At 38.8% G+C, this 20780-nt stretch overlaps 1 protein-coding gene across 1 annotated transcript; it reads right to left on the minus strand.

Moving 5' to 3' along the window:
• Window positions 1-289: 289 nt before the first annotated feature.
• On the minus strand, window positions 290-20102 carry LOC105332548 (pre-mRNA-processing-splicing factor 8). Its single transcript, XM_066077932.1, has 43 exons — window positions 19944-20102; window positions 19451-19631; window positions 19024-19192; window positions 18674-18838; window positions 18231-18446; window positions 17846-18058; window positions 17484-17609; window positions 17059-17164; window positions 16380-16570; window positions 15944-16063; window positions 15644-15833; window positions 14991-15110; window positions 14744-14878; window positions 14358-14567; window positions 14027-14260; window positions 13115-13204; window positions 12508-12671; window positions 12292-12418; window positions 11981-12173; window positions 11537-11724; window positions 11090-11254; window positions 10826-10899; window positions 10280-10426; window positions 7842-8052; window positions 7599-7715; window positions 6925-7259; window positions 6657-6749; window positions 6317-6452; window positions 5856-6025; window positions 5277-5406; window positions 5002-5148; window positions 4746-4906; window positions 4299-4490; window positions 3914-4151; window positions 3672-3800; window positions 3313-3501; window positions 2921-3019; window positions 2644-2837; window positions 2146-2527; window positions 1811-1951; window positions 1574-1713; window positions 1224-1426; window positions 290-841 (listed from the first exon to the last, which is right to left on the minus strand). The coding sequence occupies exons 2-43, from the start codon at window positions 19623-19625 to the stop codon at window positions 687-689; spliced, it is 7080 nt and encodes a 2359-aa protein (XP_065934004.1). The 5' UTR covers window positions 19626-19631; window positions 19944-20102; the 3' UTR covers window positions 290-686.
• Between the last annotated feature and the right edge of the window lie 678 nt (window positions 20103-20780).

Consider the following 20780-nt stretch of genomic DNA (forward strand, 5'->3'; position numbering starts at 1 on the left):
TCACTCAATCCAAATGACCATGATTGTGTTAACTGTTGAGTGACTGAAGTTTGCAAGATGTAAACTGACCGACTCTTTTCAACTTGACTGTCCTCTGTGGGAAAAACTTTACCGCAGTCTGGTTTCAATCTATATACCGGGGGGTATGCAACTGAGATGGGATAAAGATAAAAAAGAACAAAGACTATATAGATCTTAATTAAAGCCCTGAGGAATGACTCAGGAATTAAATCGTCCCTATAAAATTTTAATATACAAAAAGAAAATTCATAACTAGAAACATCAAAGAGTAATTTAAGATAAAATTTATTTGGTGTAAACCTCTTTTAAGAAGGAACATTTTCTGAAATGTTGCACATGACAAGAAATATGATATTTACATTGTAATGATAAGTAATCTTTTTTCAATGATCAGTCAAATTCAATACATGTACAGAGATATATATATATGAACATTCTTGTAAAGCACAAGTGACGCAGTTACTGTTTGAATAAAACACCCCAAATCTTTACATTGTCCTACGATAACCAACATAAGAGTTTATTTATTTGTCAGTTTAAAGTTCCGATTTCACCGACTGATTCACACACACGGCCACTATTTCAGTCAAGAAGAAACACTTTAATTGTTATCATTTGTTGAGATCTGCCCTGCAAGTCAAGACTTGGGTGTCTCGAGACGAGACTCATGTGTAGAGATCCTCCTGGTCAGTGCCGGGGAGCTCTGCCTCGTCCATGGAGCTGAAGTTAAGGAAGTGGGAGGGACGGTGGATCTCATGGTAGAACTCCTTGGGGTTCGACAGCTGGAGCTCATACTTCATGTTGGGGTCATGTCGCACACCTGAAAGGGTCATGGTCAACATCAACAGTTGTCAAGATCAGAGGACAGAGTCCTCATTGAAACCAGGTAAAATATCACATTTTCTTTCGTCATACTGTTTTGTGTTCTAAGTTATTCTGTTTTCTGGTCCAATGTAGGTTAAAAATTCGAATTTATATTTATAATAAACAAACATCTTTGTAATAAACTGATAGGTGTTGAAGAAAAACTGTTTTTAATGTGATCAATTCCTAATCAAATATCATGAATTTACATTGACAGAACTTTAACACAAGATAAAAATCAGGCAAATGATCATTATATACCTGTGGAGGTAGAATGCTATTATGGTATTGTAAGCTAGAAATAAATCTACATTTAGGATGATTATTCTGGTACTGACCCATGAAGTTGTAGTTCCATGAACTCTCGGACGGTGTCATGAAGAATCCCAGGAACCGGTCAGAGAGCAGCATCTGGACACGTTCGTAGTGAGAGGGGAGGTAACCCTTGGGGTTGTTGCCTGTGTCAGTGTTCTGACGTCCCCACTCACAGCCCGTAGGGGTCAGTTTGTAAGCAGTCAGGGAACATGATCCAGGGGTGAAACTGGAACAGACAGTAACAGTCTAATCAAATCATATTAAACAAGAGATCATCAAACCTGTACACACTGCGAACAATAAACAAGAGAAACCCAAACTTGTACAGCCCTTTACTCCCACTACAGACATGAACCCTGTGTTATCCCCTTACCTGCATGTGATGATGACCGTTTTCTCCCCGTCCCATGATTGGTTGTCGGCCATCACTCTGGCGTGGGTCGTGATGTCCTGTGGAGACAGCTGGGGCAACTCGTTTGGCTGAGTGTGGATCCATCCCAATGGCTCCATCTCCTGTTAACATAACGAGGCTTTCAATGGTATCTTTAAACAATATTGAGAATGATGTTAATCTTCTTGACATGGCAGCTAATTATGACAGACGCCTTACCTTAAGGTACTCATGGTTGGGGAGGATATTCGGGAGGTGAACCGTCTGATGTGTCCCCCACTGTGGAGGTAACACTATACACCTGATCTCTTTCACCTGGGGGTTGTCAGGGGGGCTCACTCCATACAAGTAGCCCGCAATCTTAAAATAAAAATGCAATGTGCTCTACATGTGTATCACATACACTATTTTTAATAGCAGACTAAAAATATGTTTAATAATATATGTAGAGAAATAAATCACCACAAATCATCAGTGGATTGGTTGTCTGTGGCTCACTCAGTGCTCTTATTGCCAGACATAGTGTATAAACTGATACCTAATTCAGCTCTTACCTGGGCCCTCAGGTCCGAGATAATAATGAACTTCTTCAGCACGTTCTTGGGTAGGATGTAGGTGTACCCTGTCTCCTTGATGTCGTCCGAGGACACATAGATGTGATTTGTTCTGAGATGGAGGTTCGTGGCCGAAATAGCTCGCACTCGCCACTCGGTCTTCGAGGCGAATGTTGACGTCTCATAGTTACTGGTGGTGGAGGTGATGATCTCGTCCCCGTGTTTGTTGACCGTCCGAGTCGTGGTGGCCGTCAGTTGAGACTGCTCCTTTGTCTGTTTCTCAATCTCAGCTATCTGAACTCGCTGAGCTGAAGGAGCCGAGATTTCCATTCCTAGGATGATGTCTCTGATCTCGGATTGTGTGAGAGAAGCCACGTTTACACTAAAATCAAACACATCAACTATTCACATTCTAAATTTACAACCAACCTCAGAGAAATAATACCTGGCATTACACAAAATCTCAATTTACAATTCAATAATCCAACAAAGACGTACTTGTTTTTCTTGCCGTAGTCAGCCATGATGAGGTCCTTGAGCTGGTTCTCAATCTTCATCCACTCCTCGTCCGACAGACTCGGCCAGATGTGGTGGGCCTCAGTGATTGTCGTCTTGTCCGGTTTCAGAACCACCTTGGTTCTGTCGTTGTTCACGTGCAACGCTCTCAGGATCAGGATTAATCGAGAGAATGCCTGTCAGGAGAGAAAGATTAACTGTGTAGTCATCACATAAATATACATCTGTAATCACAAAGGGACTCTAGTAAAGAACTTACTGTGTAAGATGAAATGGTCTTCAGCCAATCATCATATAGATTGAACAACACCATCTGGGGTTCTGTGGCCTTCAGAATCAGATCTCCGAACTTCTCCACCTGTCAATGGATGTGTTAACACATATATACATGTACATATTCAAGGCTTCATCAAATTCATTAAACTAATCGTTTGTATCATCACAGTGTTTCCGAGATGTCAACATACAGTATTTTAGTCTTCACACAATTACATTATTTTCATAATCATCATGTTGTTAATTCCCCCAATCCATTACATTACTGTATCTAAATGATATTAAAATTAAATTCTTGCCTGCTCTTATTGTTTGACAACTCTTCACTGAATGCAATCATTGGACAGTCTGACTGACTTCAATAATCAGACATACCTTAAGACAGGCCTGGAATGGTAGCTGGAGTTCACTGCCCTTGATGACAATGTTGGGGAAGTCCAGCAGATGGACCTCCAGGGGGTCGAGCATGCCCTTCCTGGTGACGATGATCTGCTTGGGCTGCTCCTCCACGGGCAGGGACCGAATCAAAGCTGCCACCTCCTCAGCTGTCTTCCACTTGGCCAGCTACAGAAAACAACCCGTGTGAAGACATAAAATTGGAGAGAAAACTCAGCGTTAAAACATAAAACACGGAAAAAAAAACTCAGTGTTAGTAAAAAACCTGTAGCTGTTTGTTAAAGTGGGATTTCTTTTATCCTGATCTTCTGTCTGTCTATAAATAACCAAGAACTCACCTGTCCCAGACGTTTCTGTCCTGCCCACACAGATGTGTGGATGATCTTCAGGAAGAGCTGTCCAGTTCTCGGGTTGAAGATGAAGATGGCTCCATTGATTGGCTTGGTTGTCAAGTTGCCTTCAAATGTCTGCAAAGAATCAGAAACACTGCATAAAATCTATTCTCAAATGCATAAATTAACTGAAAGCAATGTATTCTGTGATCTGAATACACTAAAGTTATCTTTATAACAAAACTGACCTTGTGTATGGTGACTCGATAGACATTTGTGTCGTCCACAAACCAGATGATTTGATTGGAGAAGAGCTCGCCGTAGTTCTGGGAGGACAGATACGGTTCAGTAGGCTCGGAGGAGTACAGTTGGAGACCTTTACGGATCCTCTCCCTCAGGACGTACAGAGCAGGGTTAGCCTTCATGATCTTAGCCATAGCCTGCTGGACCAGGGGCTTACATCCCGGGAACCAGTTACCATAGCCACTGAAACACAAGAGAGAGAGAAACAATCAACGGGGACCAGTCAACTAGTCAAAGAGGGGACAATAAACAGGGAACTGATTAACAGTAAATGATGGATGGCATTCTCTGGATATCATGTTACTTCTTCATTTCTCAGACTTTCCTTACCTGTGCAGGTTGTATGCCAGATCTATACCAATCAGCAGGCCGGTGGGGGAGGGGTAGATACTCATGTTGTCTGTGGTGTAATCCAGGAACTTGGCTCGAGCGTAACGCTCGATGTCATGAGAGTCGTAGTCCCCCCATCTGAGCTGGATGTCTATCCAGTACTTCTGTGTAGTTGTGTTGTCCATCACGTCCCTACAATCAGAATTTACTTGTGAAAAAAAGCAGTCAACTACTATTAATTATCTCTTTTTTTCAACATTTTAGCTAGGGTTGTGAAAACTCAAGATTATCCTTGTTGAAAATCTCTGCAGGCAAATTGAAGGACAAGGATAGAAAGAGTATCCAGTTAAAGGAATTGTAGGGATATCATCCAGTTAAAGGAATTGTAGGGATATCATCCAGTTAGAGGAATTGTAGGGATAATATCCAGTTAAAGGTTATGCTTACTTAGAGTCAGCCAACAGAGACGGCTTTGACACATTCCACTTGTACGCAGCAAACAGCAGAATGTCGGCACAGGAACTGTTCATCTTGTAAGACTTACGTGGGTGGATGGTCTCCTTCTGAACCGTCTCAATCTCCAGGGCGTCCAACTCCTGGTCAAACACCTACACAGACAGACAGACAGGGATCATTAAGTGTTACCGATTGTTACATATGAATATATACACTGTATAACATATAATTACTCTGACTCATATACCTGACATAGGTCCATGACCACACTCTCGTGGATTTTCTGCCACAAGTGAGCCCTAAAGATCTGAATGAGGGAAATCTTCAGGGTGGGGATTTTTCCATGCATGAAGATTCCTGTCAAATCCAGTTGTACTTGGAAACCCACATAAACCTGCAATAAATGTTATTCATTCAGACACTGTATCATATAAACAAGCCTCAACAGCATTTTTAAAAGGTATTTTTGGACCATTAACTTTTCCTTATATAACTGTTGATACATGTTTCCCCTGTACATACGTTGGCTCTGTTGATGGTGGGGGACCACCACAGGGTGAAGCGACGGTTCGGGATCTGATTCAGACCTGACCGCTGGGCATTGGTCAGTTTCTTGTACTTCATGGATTCCTCAAAACCACTAGCTCTCTCCCTGAAACAAAACCATTCTCCATGAGCATACATGTATGCAGAGCAATGATATTTGGGTGCATCTTGATTCTAGACATTACAAAGAACTGCCATTTGTTGATATGTTGATTCTGTGTACTAATATTATAGGAATAAATTGAATAGCCACAGATTTTATGCCCATATTGACTTGGTTGGAAAGTTCACACTTTTTAAACCACTAGCTTAAACTTTTCCACCCATTTTACAGGAATATAAATTCTAAGGCTATTGAATAAATTCTTTATAATTCAATTCTCTACCATCCAGTACAGAAATTACAACAAGTTATACACTATAATAATATATTAAACACATTTTAAACAAACTTACTGTACACTGATACAGTTTATAATGCAAGCCAATGAATTAGAGTATTACAAACAGATATTGAATTTCTGGCTGTCAGTGTATGTTTTGTTGGACACTCACCAGAAGAGACCCTCCCAGGTTGGGAAGTAGGTCCCCTTGAACAGGGTGTGTTCCAGGATTCCCTCCACGCCCCCCAGGGCCTGGATCATGTCCGTCCGATAGTTGTTCAGATTCCACAGCTTCCCATCATGCCTCTGATGGGTCCACCAAAACGGGTTCTGCTTCAACACCTGAAATACAATCCAAACATTACATCTCTTTCAGAAATCACCTCTATCATTTCTACATTTGTAAATCACTGTGTGATGCCTAGTAACTGTTCTGTGATATATACACCTTACATTTGTAAATCACTGTGTGATACCTGGTAACTGTTCTGTGATATAAACACCTTGGTTTCTGTGCGATACATTCTTACTACTGTTGATCACATTGATGTACAATAAAGGCATTGAACTTTCTGCACCCTTCATCCCTTGTCCCACACTAAAGTGTATATTACTATGCAGACAAGTGTTTACCTGGAAGGCTTTGAATTCTGTTCGCACCCTCCATCCCTTGTCGTAGGCCAGGGTGTGTCTGTCCTTCTGGAACAAGGTGTTGATTCTGGGGACTCCTCGGTCCCAGCTGTCCTCTAGATCTTCCAGGGTCAGCCTCCTACATAGACAAACCAAATCATTAAATAGCCCAGAAATATATCCCAATAACAGTCACATACATTACAAATCGCATCATTAAATACAGCCCAGAAATAGACACAAGTAAAGCCTTTAGTACTCATGTACATGTACATTAAAATAGGCATACACGTAAAGGTTGTTTTGTATAAATTTCCTTTAGTTTTTCATGTATGTACAGTACCTGTTTTGAGCATTGGCCTCCTGTCGTTTTAAAGCATATTCAGCCCACACTCTCTGTGAATCAATGAACTCGCTCTCCCATGGCATGATGTACCTGTCGATGAATTAAATAATGCACTGATACATAGATACATACATGTGAAGTGTTTTCTTCAAACAAACTCTTTTTTATCTCTTTTAACCACTTTGGTTCGTTTTAAATACACAGATTTTTACAAACTTTAAGAAGAAAAGAGAAGCATTATGATATTTATAGGACGGCCCCTGACCTGTACAAGTTAGGGATGAGTTGATCCTCGTCGTGACTCATGCCAGATCTGAAGTGAGTGATTCCAACATCGGTCTGTTTGGACCAGCGTAGATCCGACTGTGGAATCAGTACATGTCCCATGGATAACATCCCCAGGCCCCCCAGCTCCTTGGGGGTGTAAAACACAACAGGGGGAAACCTACTGGGCATCTTAGAGTTCAGTCCAATCTTGATTCGAGTCTGAATCTTGTTCTCGCACTTTACCAACAAGTCCAGTAACTCCTGGGTGTTGACCACAGCCTCTCGGAAGTAGGTCATCAGCCCAATTAGGGCCGTGTTCCATTTATTTACAATCTGTAGCAAAACAACACTAAAATTCAACAAGAATACAATCTGTAGAAAAACAACACTAAAAATCAGCAAGAATGAGGATCATGTTACATGAACATCTCATCACCACAATTAGTTTGTTGAAAAATAATACAATACAGGGGTAGACTTGTTTTCATTTTAGTCTACTTAATATACATGCTATCTGTTATAAAAATATACATCAGAAAACTAAACCATCATGTATTTATCAAGAATGAACCAAATATATTCCCTATATCTTTCTATTTACTTGTAATAACACCCCCTTTGTCACTATGACCTTTAAGTTCTGTCTGTTTATACTGTGGTAAAAGTTAGTACCTTTGTGAATGTGGTGGATCCGGAGGCCATCAGAATCTGTCGGACTCGGTTGTGGAATCTGGACATGGACTCATCATCCACCCTCAGGAAACACTGGGCTGTCCTCTCCTTGGTCACCTACACAGGAAATTATCAGAGTGTGAGTATCAGAACCTTAACCTATCTACAGCGATTAACACGATGTTCTTGAAGCAATTCACCACTACCAGTGAGAGAAAATGTAGGACATGGACAAATTCTGACCTCGTTCTGGAGATTCCAGACTCCATCTTTGTGGGTAAACTCTTCGTGAGTGGTTCGACACTTGGGCAGAATTCGACACTCAAAGCCGCACATGTTGAAAAGAAGGTTGGGGTTGTCCTTGCTGTACACAGAGACAAAACTCTCCTCCCATAGAATAGAGGTCACTGACCGAGGCAGTCGGTTCTTAATGTCCCAGAACACAGCCCGACCCCTGTAAGGTACAACACATGTATCACAATTCAAAGTGCAAACACTTCAACAAGGAAATAATCAATTATATTTTCTCTAGAAAAGGGAGTTTTTTGGTTTTCATAAATCTTTTTGTACTAAACTTTAAAACATGTAAATTATTAATTCAATCAAAATCACAATATCTACTAGATAATTCTTATCGTCCATTACATCCTTGAAATAAACTTGGAATATTAAACAATGCTTTTAAGATTCACTTTCCAGTACACACGCACTGAATCAATGATACAGATTATTTTGATCCTTCACTATTTTCTTACAGATATGGACCCTACACTTCTTGTAGACTTACACAGATCATATCAACTCTATTTTCTTATACAGACCCTTCACTTTCTTGTGGACTAACACAAATCATATATTTTCTTATACAGACCCTTCACTTTCTTGTGGACTAACACAAATCATATTGACTCTAAACTATTTTCCTAGATGGATCTACACTTTCCAGTAGACTTAGGTCCACTTTACACTATCTTTTTACTGTATATGGACCCTACAATATTTTTTACAGTGTATGGACCCTACACTTCCTTGTGGACTTACACAGATCACATCCACTCTACACTCTCTTTTTTACAGTATATTGACCCTACACTATCTTTTGACGGTATATGGACCCTACACTATCTTTTGACGGTATATGGACCCTACACTATCTTTTTACAGTATATGGACCCTACACTATCTTTTTACGGTATATGGATACTACACTATCTTTTTACGGTATATGGATACTACACAATCTTTATACCGTATATGGATACTACACTATCTTTATACGGTATATGGATACTACACTATCTTTATATGGTATATGGATACTACACTATCTTTATATGGTATATGGATACTACACTATCTTTATTTATTATGCCTTCTGTCAGTTTGTCACTATATATTCAATACTCATCTATTTTCGCATAGTATCAAAGGATTTATATAGCGTAAGCATACTATGTCGAAATAGAGCACGGCGAATATTTTCAACGAAAATCTGTCAAGCGCCGACAGCGGGATTCGAACTCACGACGCTAAAATCATTGATTCTGGCATTAAGTCCAACGCGTTACCGCTACGCTAAATTATCTGTTATTATGAACATCGGTAATTAGGTATATAAAACGTAGATATATACGACTGACATCAAGCAATTAAAATTATTCATTTTTCCAAAAAAAAACTTCATTATTGACGGTAATTATAAAGTCAAAGTTTCCTATAAACTTTTGAACAAATTGATTGAACATTTTTCAAAGAAATTCTACATGAGAATCACAAAAACGCTTTTTTAAATGACGCTTGATAAAGAATGTTCAAGAAAAAAAATTCACTGAGATTTCGTCTGCTAAACATTTCGAGTTTTCTCGGTAAGGCCAAACGTCTCTCTATTTCTTGAAAAGAACATAAACCTTTGTTGACTTTTTATTGTACAACAACTTGTTGATTAAATAAACAATCAAATCAATTGATTACACGTAATTTGAAAAACAACAACAAACGCTTGCTTTTCCGGTGATTATTTTAAGGGACTTGTCAACACTCGAACGTCAGAGCTACTTATAGCAAAGCACGTCAGTATATTTAACAGTCGGCATAATAATAACAATAGTGTTGTGTTGTGCATGTACTATGCCTAAATAGTAGTCAGGGTTTGATACAACACAACACAACACTATTATATAAATGGTATATGGATACTACACTATCTTTTTACGGTATATGGACCCTACACTATCTTTTTACAGTATATGGATACTACACTATCTTTTGACGGTATATGGACCCTACACTATCTTTTTACAGTATATGGACCCTACACTATCTTTTTACGGTATATGGATACTACACTATCTTTTTACAGTATATTGACCCTACACTATCTTTATACGGTATATGGATACTACACAATCTTTATACCGTATATGGATACTACACTATCTTTATATGGTATATGGATACTACACTATCTTTATACGGTATATGGATACTACACTATCTTTATATGGTATATGGATACTACACTATCTTTATACAGTATATGGACCCTACACTATCTTTTTACGGTATATGGACCCTTCACTATCTTTTTACGGTATATGGGCACTACACTATCTTTTAACAGTATATGGATACTACACTATCTTTATATGGTATATGGATACTACACTATCTGGTAGACTTACAGATTTACATCGTGCTTCATTAGCCTCATCCTGGAATCTCGAGGCCAGCATTTCTTGTTGTTGTAGCCCACAATGTTCTCGTTGTTCGGATCTGGGTGTTCTGTCAGGTATCTCTGAATCAAGTCCCGAGCATCGTCAGCTGAGAATCTGTCAAAATGACAAATATGAGTTTATCTTTCCGATAAAAACACTCAAGATAGTATTAGACCTGACACCATAAACCATTTCTTGACTATCAGAGCTTGAACAACAAATGTCACATTGTTCTGATTCTATCATGAAAGTAGATGTCAGATACTTTGTACAGATTTATACCACAATAGTGTAAAGGTCTAATATCTGAACCTTCCATGATTCATGTATACAGTTACATAGAACATGCCAATGTCTATTTTTTGACCCTTCATGTGTTAGATTATTCATTTGTTACCTAGAACTTGCCAATGTTGATTTTTTTTTAGTCTTAATGATTCACACTGTGTTATGATTCTGTCGTTGTCCAGATAAACATGTATATCGGTATGTTCAATAGTTTGTTTCTGGTACCTGAAGAAGATGTGAATCCTGTCCACGTATCTGGAGTATAGGCGGATGGGGTGGGCACTCTCCGTCTCCACATCCTACAACAGACGAAACAAACCAAACGTTTATAATGAAGTAATAAAATCACATTAAGGACACAGGTAATTCTATGTCAACCCCCCCCCCCCCCAACAAACCCAACATTTATAATGAAGTAATAAAATCACATTAAGGACACAGGTAATTCAATGTCAAACCCCCCCCCCCCCCCCTCCCCACACACAGTACCTGGAAGGTCAGGAAATCGTTGGGCATTTGTGGGGGTCCTGCCATTTCACTGGCCCTGTGTAGACCCAGAACCAACAGATCTAACACCAGCCCGTAGTACTGGACAATGAACGAGGCGAACTGCAGCCCTCGAATGATTCCGTACGAATTGGTGTGGTTCATGTCCTAGAACAAATAAAATACATCAAAAAATTATAACAGAGTAAAATAAGACATCTCTTCTACAAAATAAGTCACTTAGTACTTATATTAGAATAGAAACGCCAATCAAAACAAGATGGAACCTATTGTACATCATGGCTATGATAACAAGTAACCTTTTTTTGATTGGTCTAGCCTGTAATGTGTACTGACCTTGTAGTTTTAACCTTTCTTTTGATTAGTGGAGCCTATAATGTGTAGTTTTAACCTTTCTTTTGATTGGTGGAGCCTATAATGTGTACTGACCTTGTAGTTGATGACTACATTGTTCTTTGCTGTCATGTAATCAGCAATGTTGTGATCCACTATCAGACGGAGTAATCTGTTGAGTAACGTCAGATCGATTTTCTCGTACATTTTCTCGTACTTGGTTTCCATCATGACATTACACTCGCCCTCCCCAGTCTCCCAGACGTCCTGTAGATTGTTGATTCCTGTGTGGCAACAAAAGTCACCCTTTACAGTTCTACTGATTTACTTGCTTGCCTAGACCATCAAAACTCTCTATTTCATAAGTTAACACTAATCTGGTGTTTGTTATCTTTATATACTGACCAAATCATGATCAGTCAACTTCCCCTTCAACTGAACAACAGAAAGACAAGACACACAACTATCAAATCAAGTAAATATATATTTATCTTTTTTAATTGCTATGACTTTAACCACACGTGCTTTCCCCGTACTGACCTTGACACCACTTGTACACAAGGACAGGCGGTGGTTCTGAGTCCGCTGGCTTGATCCATGGCGGGAAAAGTCTCCTCTTATCTGCCTCATACCACAGGTACTGGTCCAGGTAGGCGTCTGTGATTTTCTCCAGAGGTTCTACGTCATATACAGGAATCAGGTGACTGTACAGGTCCATGAACTCAATCCCGACCTGTAAATAAGGTTACCGATTACATGTAGCACCAGGTACAAGCTCACTATTTGGTAGAGAATCTAACAACACAATATCGCTATTTCATATTGAATCCTTCTTCACCTAATTCCTTTACCTCTTTAAAGGCTCTCTGGGTCAGCAGGTGACGTTTGATTCGAGACAGAGCTTCGTGGGGATTGTCGTACGCCTGTTCTATCAGGCCAAGCTCTTCCCTCTGTGACTGGTTCAGACGACTCTTGACACTGAAATACAGAACATGACAATCACCACACTAATCTCGTCATGCATTGCAGGCCTACTTAAACTCACTTCAACAACATAAAATATTTACCTGTAGGCCTCCTTCAGTCTCTCCAGGGCCAGGATAAGAAGTTTAGTGTCGTGTTTGTAGGACAAGGGTGGGAAGGGGATGGGTGAGAATCTGCGGCTCTCAAGCCAGTGCACCGTGGTGGTGTAAATAGCCACCGCTTCCTCGGCTGTGATGTAGGGTCCGTCCTGTAATATCAGTGCTCAAGTTGTACGTCCAATGTACTTTACAATAAGCTTATTACATTATCAGAGTGAAGTATCAACAATGGCAATTTCCAATAAACTGCAAGATGTATTTACGTTCAGGTATTAGTGTTGACATTAAAAAGTACCTACTCTCAGGTAATTGTGTTGAAATTAAGATGAACATTCCTCAAGGTAATTGTGCAGATAACACAAAAAACCTTTTTTCAAATACATGTAATTGTGTTGAGATTAAAAAGTGCCTATCCTCAAGTAATTGTGCTGACATTAAAAAGTACCTACCTCCAATTATAATACTGACATTAAAAAGTTTATAACTTCAGGTAATTGTGTTGAGATTAGAAAGTACTTACCTTCAGGTAATTGTGTTGAGATTAAAAAGTACCTACCTTCAAGTAATAATACTGAAATAAGAAAGTACCTACCTTCAGGTAATTGTGCTGACGCTCCTGCTCAGCCTTCAGGTATAGACGTGTCAGACGACCCAAGTTCTTCTTGCATACTGTCTTGTCCACCTAATCAAAAGTGAAAGTGTTAAATAAGTCAATTTAATATTGTAATGGAAAAACTTTGCTTTTATAAGTTAATTTGGTGTATAAATGGGAAAATATATTAGACAAACACCTTACCATTACTGTACTGAATAACAATTTTATTAATCTTTAATCTCCGTAAATGTTTGGACGGTTCAGTTACTTGCTTACTACTGCATAGTTGTAGGCTTCTAATTTACTCCTCTACTTATACTTAATTTTTTTCATTTTGCCCAGTCAGATTTGCTCAGATTCTTTAAAGCAGTACTCTTAAGCATCCCATTATGTGACTCCAGCTATATAGTGATTGTGTAACCAAACATGTCCTCCCCCTTTCTGGGGGCCCCTTCAGATTCTCTCTTTGTTAATGTGGGCAGTAAGACCTATACCTAACACTCTCTACCCCCTTACTGTGGCCCCCCTTCGGATCCTCTCTCTGTTATAGCAGGCAGTAAGACCTATACCTAACACTCTCTACCCCCTTACTGTGGCCCCCCTTCGGATCCTCTCTCTGTTATAGCAGGCAGTAAGACCTATACCTAATACTCTCTACCCCCTTACCGTGGCCCCCCTTCAGATCCTCTCTCTGTTATAGCAGGCAGTGAGTTCTATACCAAACACTCTCTACCCCCTTACCGTGGCCCCCTTCGGATCCTCTCTCTGTTATAGTGGGAAATGAGTCCTATACCAAACACTGAGTCCTATACCTAACACTCTCTACCCCCTTACCGTGGCCCCCCTTCAGATCCTCTCTCTGTTATAGCAGGCAGTGAATCCTATAACAAACACTTTCTACCCCCTTACCGTGGCCCCCCTTCTGATCCTCTCTCTGTTATAGTGGGCGGTATTGGTCCACCAGTCGGCCTTGGCTTTGACGTAGCGAAGGATCATGTTCTCTATAGGGATGGGAAGGCCTGGTACCTTCCAGGGGATGTTGGCCTTCCAACACCTCCAGGCCTCACTCAGGTGCTGCAGGATTGTCCTAGCCTTGTTCTGCTTGATTCCATCCGGCATCATGTCCAAAATGTCGTGCATCACCTGATCAGTTCAAATACAGAATGTAATTTAGCACTCATAACGCCTTTCAAACAAATGTAATTTACAGTTTCCAAGTATCATAGAACCATGATCTTACCGCTGCTCTCAGCTCCAGGTCATAGTGACTCTCAACTCTCTGCTTGGTGACTGTCTTGGCCACTCCTTTAGAGTGTCTGCCCTCAAACTGTCGAGACAGGAGGTTCCCCAGCCAGCGTTCTAACAGGGGGGTGATTCCCCTCATAAAGAAGAGCCACACTCTCCAACCTGGGGCCCAGAAACCACAGCCTGGGCCCTTACCCACAGGGCCCTGCAAACACAACACAAATGTTATCTTACTGAAAACTATCCCTTTTCTGCAACTCACACACACATAATTATGTACTCTTTGTTGTTTACCTGAACTCGCTTTATGGATTTCTTAGTTTTGATAAAATTTCTACCTCCACACACAAGCACACAGTTGGGTGTGGGGAATAGACTCACCGTGTTGAATCTGTAGTAGATAACATGTTTCAGATCCTTGCACATCCTGATCTGTCGCATCAACTTGTACTTGTATCTGTACATTCCTGTCAGCTGACCCACGTGTGCAAACACGTACTGAATTCCATCAGCAAGCTGTAAATAGTCAATATACACATACATGTATTCTTACTATCAATTATTAAAAATTCTTAACTTAGCAGTTCTATCATTATGGTACCTGTTTCTACATAATGGTCTTCCTTACCTGGAAGGCATCAACGTTTCCCAGTCTGTACTGAACATGGCTGTCCACAATAAGTTTAGTCAGCCGTAGAATCTCACGACAAAGATGAAAAGCATTACCAAACCGGGACTTCTTTCTTTCCTACAGATAACAAAATAAAACATCTTTTTATGGCAAATCAAACAAAAACATATGGTATATATATATATATATATATATATATATATATATATATATATATATATATATATATATATATATATATATATATATATATATATATATATATATATATATATATATATATATATATATATATGTGTATCTTCATATGTAAGCTGTCTGCAGAAAAATCAGTTTGTTGTCAATTTCTAACCTATGCTGCCAATGTCTTACCCTTTGTTGTTAGTGTCTATCTATGTTGTTTGTATCTTACCTATGAGATATCAGTGTCTTACCTTTGTTGTCAGTGCTTCTGCTATGTTGTCAGAGTCTATCTATGTTGTCAGATTCTATCTGTTGTCAGTGTCTTACCTTTGTTGTCAGTGTTTTTGCTATGTTGTCAGGGTCTTACCTTTGTTGTCAGTGTTTTTGCTATGTTGTCAGGGTCTTACCTTTGTTGTCAGGGTCTTACCTTTGTTGTCAGTGTTTTTGCTATGTTGTCAGGGTCTTACCTTTGTTGTCAGGGTCTTGACTGGCTTCAGGTTAAAGTTGTAGTCCAGATGAAGGTAGTTGAGATTTTTACGGTGGATCAGAAGGTTGAGCATGTTGTAACCTTGGCGACACACCTGTAGACCTACTTCTACCCAGTCCAGCTGAGTACTCTGGAAAAACTTGGTGGCTTTGAAGGACTTGAACAGATATCTACAAAATCAACACAATACTTTGAAGGTCTTAAAAATGAACACCACATGCACACATATTTCATATAAAAGACAAAACTGTTCATCTTTATGGTCCACTTATTGTCTTACCGTTTCTTCTGAGCTTTGGGTGGTCTGTGTTTGAGTGCATTCAGCACAAAGTACTTGAGGAGCTTCTGGTAAGAGACCCTCACTTTCACTGGCATCCCTGCTGGGCAGTGCTCTCTGTACCTGTCAGAGAGAAAGATGTCACGGCATAAAGTATACTTGATATGTTGTTGTCACGGCATAAAGTATACTTGATATGTTGTTGTAAAAGCATGAAGCAAACAGAAAATTAAGATCTAGGATCATAAAGTATACTGAAAAGGAAGACATAAGAGCATAAAGTACATTGGATGGAAATATGTAACAGCAAAAAATATACTGGACATAATTTAGAAAGACATAATATCCAAATAAATAAATTGAAAGTTACTTATTCCACATAACAATTCTATTTCAGCTGCTCTAAAATTACATCTTCACTCCAAAATGTTTCACCTACCATGTTTTCACAAGTGGAACATCAATAGCCCTTCTACAGCGCCCTGACCTCAGGTTGAAAGGTCGTGGAGCAAACATCAGAGCGATGCCATTGGCTGTATTGTCAGAGTAGAGGGGTGTGTCCTGTAGGAATGGCTGGACATAATCAGGCAACTCAAAGTCCTCATCATCGTCCGGGAGAGGCTCTGAACTCTACAGATAAATCAGAATAAACTGTCAGACTCGGAACTCTACAGATTAATCAGATTGAATAATCAAGCTTAGAACTCTACAGATAAATCAGAATTAATCATCAGACTCTAAACTCTACAGACAAATCAGAATCAATCATCAGACTCTGAACTCTACCGATATTTCAAAATAAATTGTCAGGCTCCAAACTCTACAGATAAATCAGATTGAATAGTCAGGCTTAGAACTCAACAGATAAATCAGAATAAATTATCAAGCTCGAAACTTAACAGATAAATCCGAATCAATCATCAGACCCAGAACTTTTGAGATAAATTATAATAAATCATCTCATGACGGGAAAGTCAGTTAAATTTTAATAGAGTATTGTTACTACATGTAAACAATTGTAGAATAATTAAAATTCAAATATTGACAATGAGAGCAAGTTAACTGATATAATATCAACAATACCAAACAGGTAACAATACAATCACTTCATAGGTTACCTTAGTAACATGTCTGTGGGAGATGGGATTGATGAGAGGGTCAAAGTAGAAGGCCGGCAGGTCAGGGTCCTCCGTCTTGATGTACACAACATTTGGGGTGTGGTACCTGAAATATACGACCATTGTCAGAGGTATCGAAGAGTACACGCACTAGTACACACCAGAGTTTGAGGGCCCTGAAGTGTGTAGGAACACAGTAACCTCCCCCCAGAAGCTGTCAGAGACCTTAGCTCCTTCAGTCCAGTACGATCTGAGGTAATATCTGGTCTCTATCAATTCTATATCATGCTCTCTCCTTCATGAACTTTGTCTATACTGTTCCTGTTTTCTCGAGAACATGAGCATCAATTATACAACTTCCACTAATTCTACAACTATCTATTTGCAAAATCCTTTAAGAAAACTTGACTTCCAATTCATCTTACCATGACAAGTGGACCTTGTAGGGCAGACTGTTGTACAAATACGGAAAGGCAATGCGATACTCTGTTCTGATTGGTTGACGAATGATGATCTTATTGATGTCATTAAATTCATTCCAGTCCTCATCCCTGGAAAAATTCATTACAAGGTCAAAACCCAGAATATTTTCATGACATAATGCATCTTGAATTTATTAAGAGAAGTAAGGGTCAGAATGTAAACCTGTAACAATCATATAACAACAAACTGAAACACAATATAAATGTATTCAATTTAAAACTGTAATTAAACAGAGGACAACTGTATTATTGTTTTGTAACAGAGCTTGTTTTGACAAACTTTTGCCTGGACTCTAGAGACTTACTGTAGCTCTTTGTCCTTCACCAACGGCTCAAACTTGGGTCCCCCAGGGATGGCCATATTGAGAGCTTTGGCGGTGAAAAAGGACTTTAAGTCAAACAAGTAGAAATAGTTCTCATCCACCAGGTCTGTCAGTAGCTGGTTACCAAGCCGATAGAGGACAGACATGATAGGCAAAGACAGATTCCACTTTCTGTATGTGCTCCCATTCACATACCTAAAAATAAATATACATGATATACATGTACATGATTGTATAGATGTACAACACATGTAGATCAACTTTTCAACCTTTACACGATAAAAACTGTGATTTTTTTAAAAAACTTTTTCAGTTTACATCAAACTTTTATGCACACATTTATTTTGATTTCTTCTTGATGACATACTTGGAGTCAGTGAGTGGTTTGTGATCGTAGAACCATTCCATGACGGGCTTGTCTTCCTCTAGGTCAAGCTCCATTTGAATGGCTTCCAAAGGCTCCACATCTAACACATTGTCAGCATAGTCTAAGGGGGGCTCTTCATCGTCAAAAGGAGGAAACCTCATTCTCTTAAAGTGGCGACGATCTCTCTTTTCTCTCCTCATCATAATCCACATTGTTCTGAAAATAAAGATCTGACTATGCGGTATATTCTCAATTTACATTTGGAAGAGGAAATAAATAAGAAAATAAAATTACATGTAATGAAGGTTCCCTTTTTTGATTCAGAAAGAAATCACCTTAGAGTCATCCAAAAGAGAGCATTTTTAAAGTAAAAACTCTTTCTTGAAACCAAAGTGACGGACTGTCTGGGCAGTATGACATTCTCCAATGCTTTGATAACTTACCCCCACTGAGCAATGTACACTGGTTCTATGACCCAGGGAATCTCGTTGACAAACGTGATGGCTCCCGTGAGGTGGTACAGTACTTTGACATCTCGGATCTGTTCCCAGGGCATGGGCATATTCTCCATTAATTTCAACACTGCATGTGGCATATACTTCAGGGCTCTGAAAGGGAACATAGACTGGATTATGCTTATTGATCAAATTCATATTCAAGTTTCGGGATTAACATAACAACAATAAATAATGTAGCAAAAAAATGTTTTTTACCAATTAACAGAAGATCTTTTCTTATAAAATAAAAGATTACCACCCAAGCATAACATACAGTGAAGGTAGGAGACGCTTACCCAAGATAAACTCTCTTATCATGTCTGAATTTCCTATTTGTCATGTCTCCATGGTCACGGACGATTTTTCTTACATGCTCTGGTGGCATATCATCTTTCTGAGCATCAACAAATCCAAACTTTCTTTTTTCACTGTATCTCTTTGACTGCAACTGCTGCCATTTTCTAACTAAAGAAGAAAATGAATAATCACATAATAATGTTTTTGTGTATGGTTATATTTTATACAAAAACTTTATTAGTTAATGCTCTCTAAAATGACGAATTCCTTTTATAACAAAATAGTACTCTTGTACAACAATTGTCATTATGTCGATCAATATATTGAGTTACCAAAGTATAAATTTAAAAACTGTGTTCAGAGAGGTTAATAAAGAAACAACCAAACTTATATCCCCACAAAGCTGGGATATGTCACAGTGTGTACCCTTTTCTTGGAGTTTTTCCTCTGACATGTAGTCTGGGACTTTGGAGGGTACAGACTGGGTCTGCTGGGGAAGCACCTGCTGCTGGGGAATCACCGACACCTGCTGCTGAATCAAGGGTACTTGCTGTATGATGAAGGGCTGGCCTCCCGGCCCAATTAAATACGGGAAAGCCATGATACTCTACACCAAAAATGAAAGGATATCAAAGTTTGTCAAGATTTTTGTTTTGAATGTTAAAAACAAAACAATCAAAATAGATGCCATCATCATTTTAAAGAATTGTGTCATTTTGACAGAAGTACTGCTGACATCTAAATCAAATCGCACATGTGTATTTTGTTTTGACTTCGTTTTATTTTCGACTTGCACCGGTCTGGTTTTGTTATGCTTAACAAAGGTTTCAATATTTTGCTATGATGTATGATTTATTTCAATCAATCTGTGTTAAACATGGTTTTAAACATGCATATCATCCAAAGTTATTAACATTACCTTTTAGTTTTACTGTCTTTTAACTCAAAGCGTGTTAAACGTGTTCACAGAATCCATTCTCGCCGTAATGGCGTCGCACGTAAATTGAACGTAAGTCACGTGACAACTTGTAGTCCGAACCCGATGGTATATGGTCATTGGATGTTTTGCTAACCTGAGACCCACAAGACAGACAAGACGACCGAGAGAGCAATATAGAATTATCTGTATATAAGAAATACATGTAGCTGATATGCTGAATACCATCCTTTCAATATACAGGTGCTTGCGGACTGTTCTTCCAATTCCCTTCCTTCTCTGAGAGTTGAAGTTATGTCAAATATAGTTTATAAATCTACCATATATACGGCACGCCAAATTCATTAAAATAAGCTAATCATAGTTTCAAAGTCGATAAACTAGGTTAAACGGTTATAAACCATAGATTCAGGACATAAAACTATAGTTAACGCGGTCTTCTATAAACTATAATTAACATTGTCATGATAGTGAAAACAACCATTTGCGATTGCGAAACATGTAGTTTTTCTGATAAATATAGTTAAACTTTGATTAACAACTCGCAACTATTATTAAGGAATGTTAATTATAGTTTACATGTGTGAATCTATACTTATCTGCAAAATCTATTGATATCTTATGTTATTCACTTTTATTTGCAGACGGATAAACTAATTAGATACTCATTCGTGAACTATAGTTTACAACCGTTAAATATAGTTTTACAGATAAAAACTATATATAGTAAACGAATCATTAACTATTATAAACGAATGAATCTATAACTATAGTGTACGGTTGGTAAACTATAGTTAACCGCTAATTATAGTTTAGTGT

Source organism: Magallana gigas, chromosome 3 (assembly GCF_963853765.1).
Source record: "Magallana gigas chromosome 3, xbMagGiga1.1, whole genome shotgun sequence".
In the NCBI taxonomy this organism is placed as follows: Eukaryota; Metazoa; Mollusca; class Bivalvia; order Ostreida; family Ostreidae; genus Magallana; species Magallana gigas.

Coding starts and splice junctions, on each gene's coding strand:
- LOC105332548 (XM_066077932.1), bottom strand. CDS start 19,625: ATGGCTTTCCCGTATTTAATTGGGCCGGGAGGCCAGCCCTTCATCATA. Junction 10,427..10,825: donor AGGATTCACATCTTCTTCAG/GTACCAGAAACA, acceptor TCATTTTGACAG/ATTCTCAGCTGACGATGCTC. Junction 6,750..6,924: donor CTCATCCCTAACTTGTACAG/GTCAGGGGCCGT, acceptor ATTCATCGACAG/GTACATCATGCCATGGGAGA.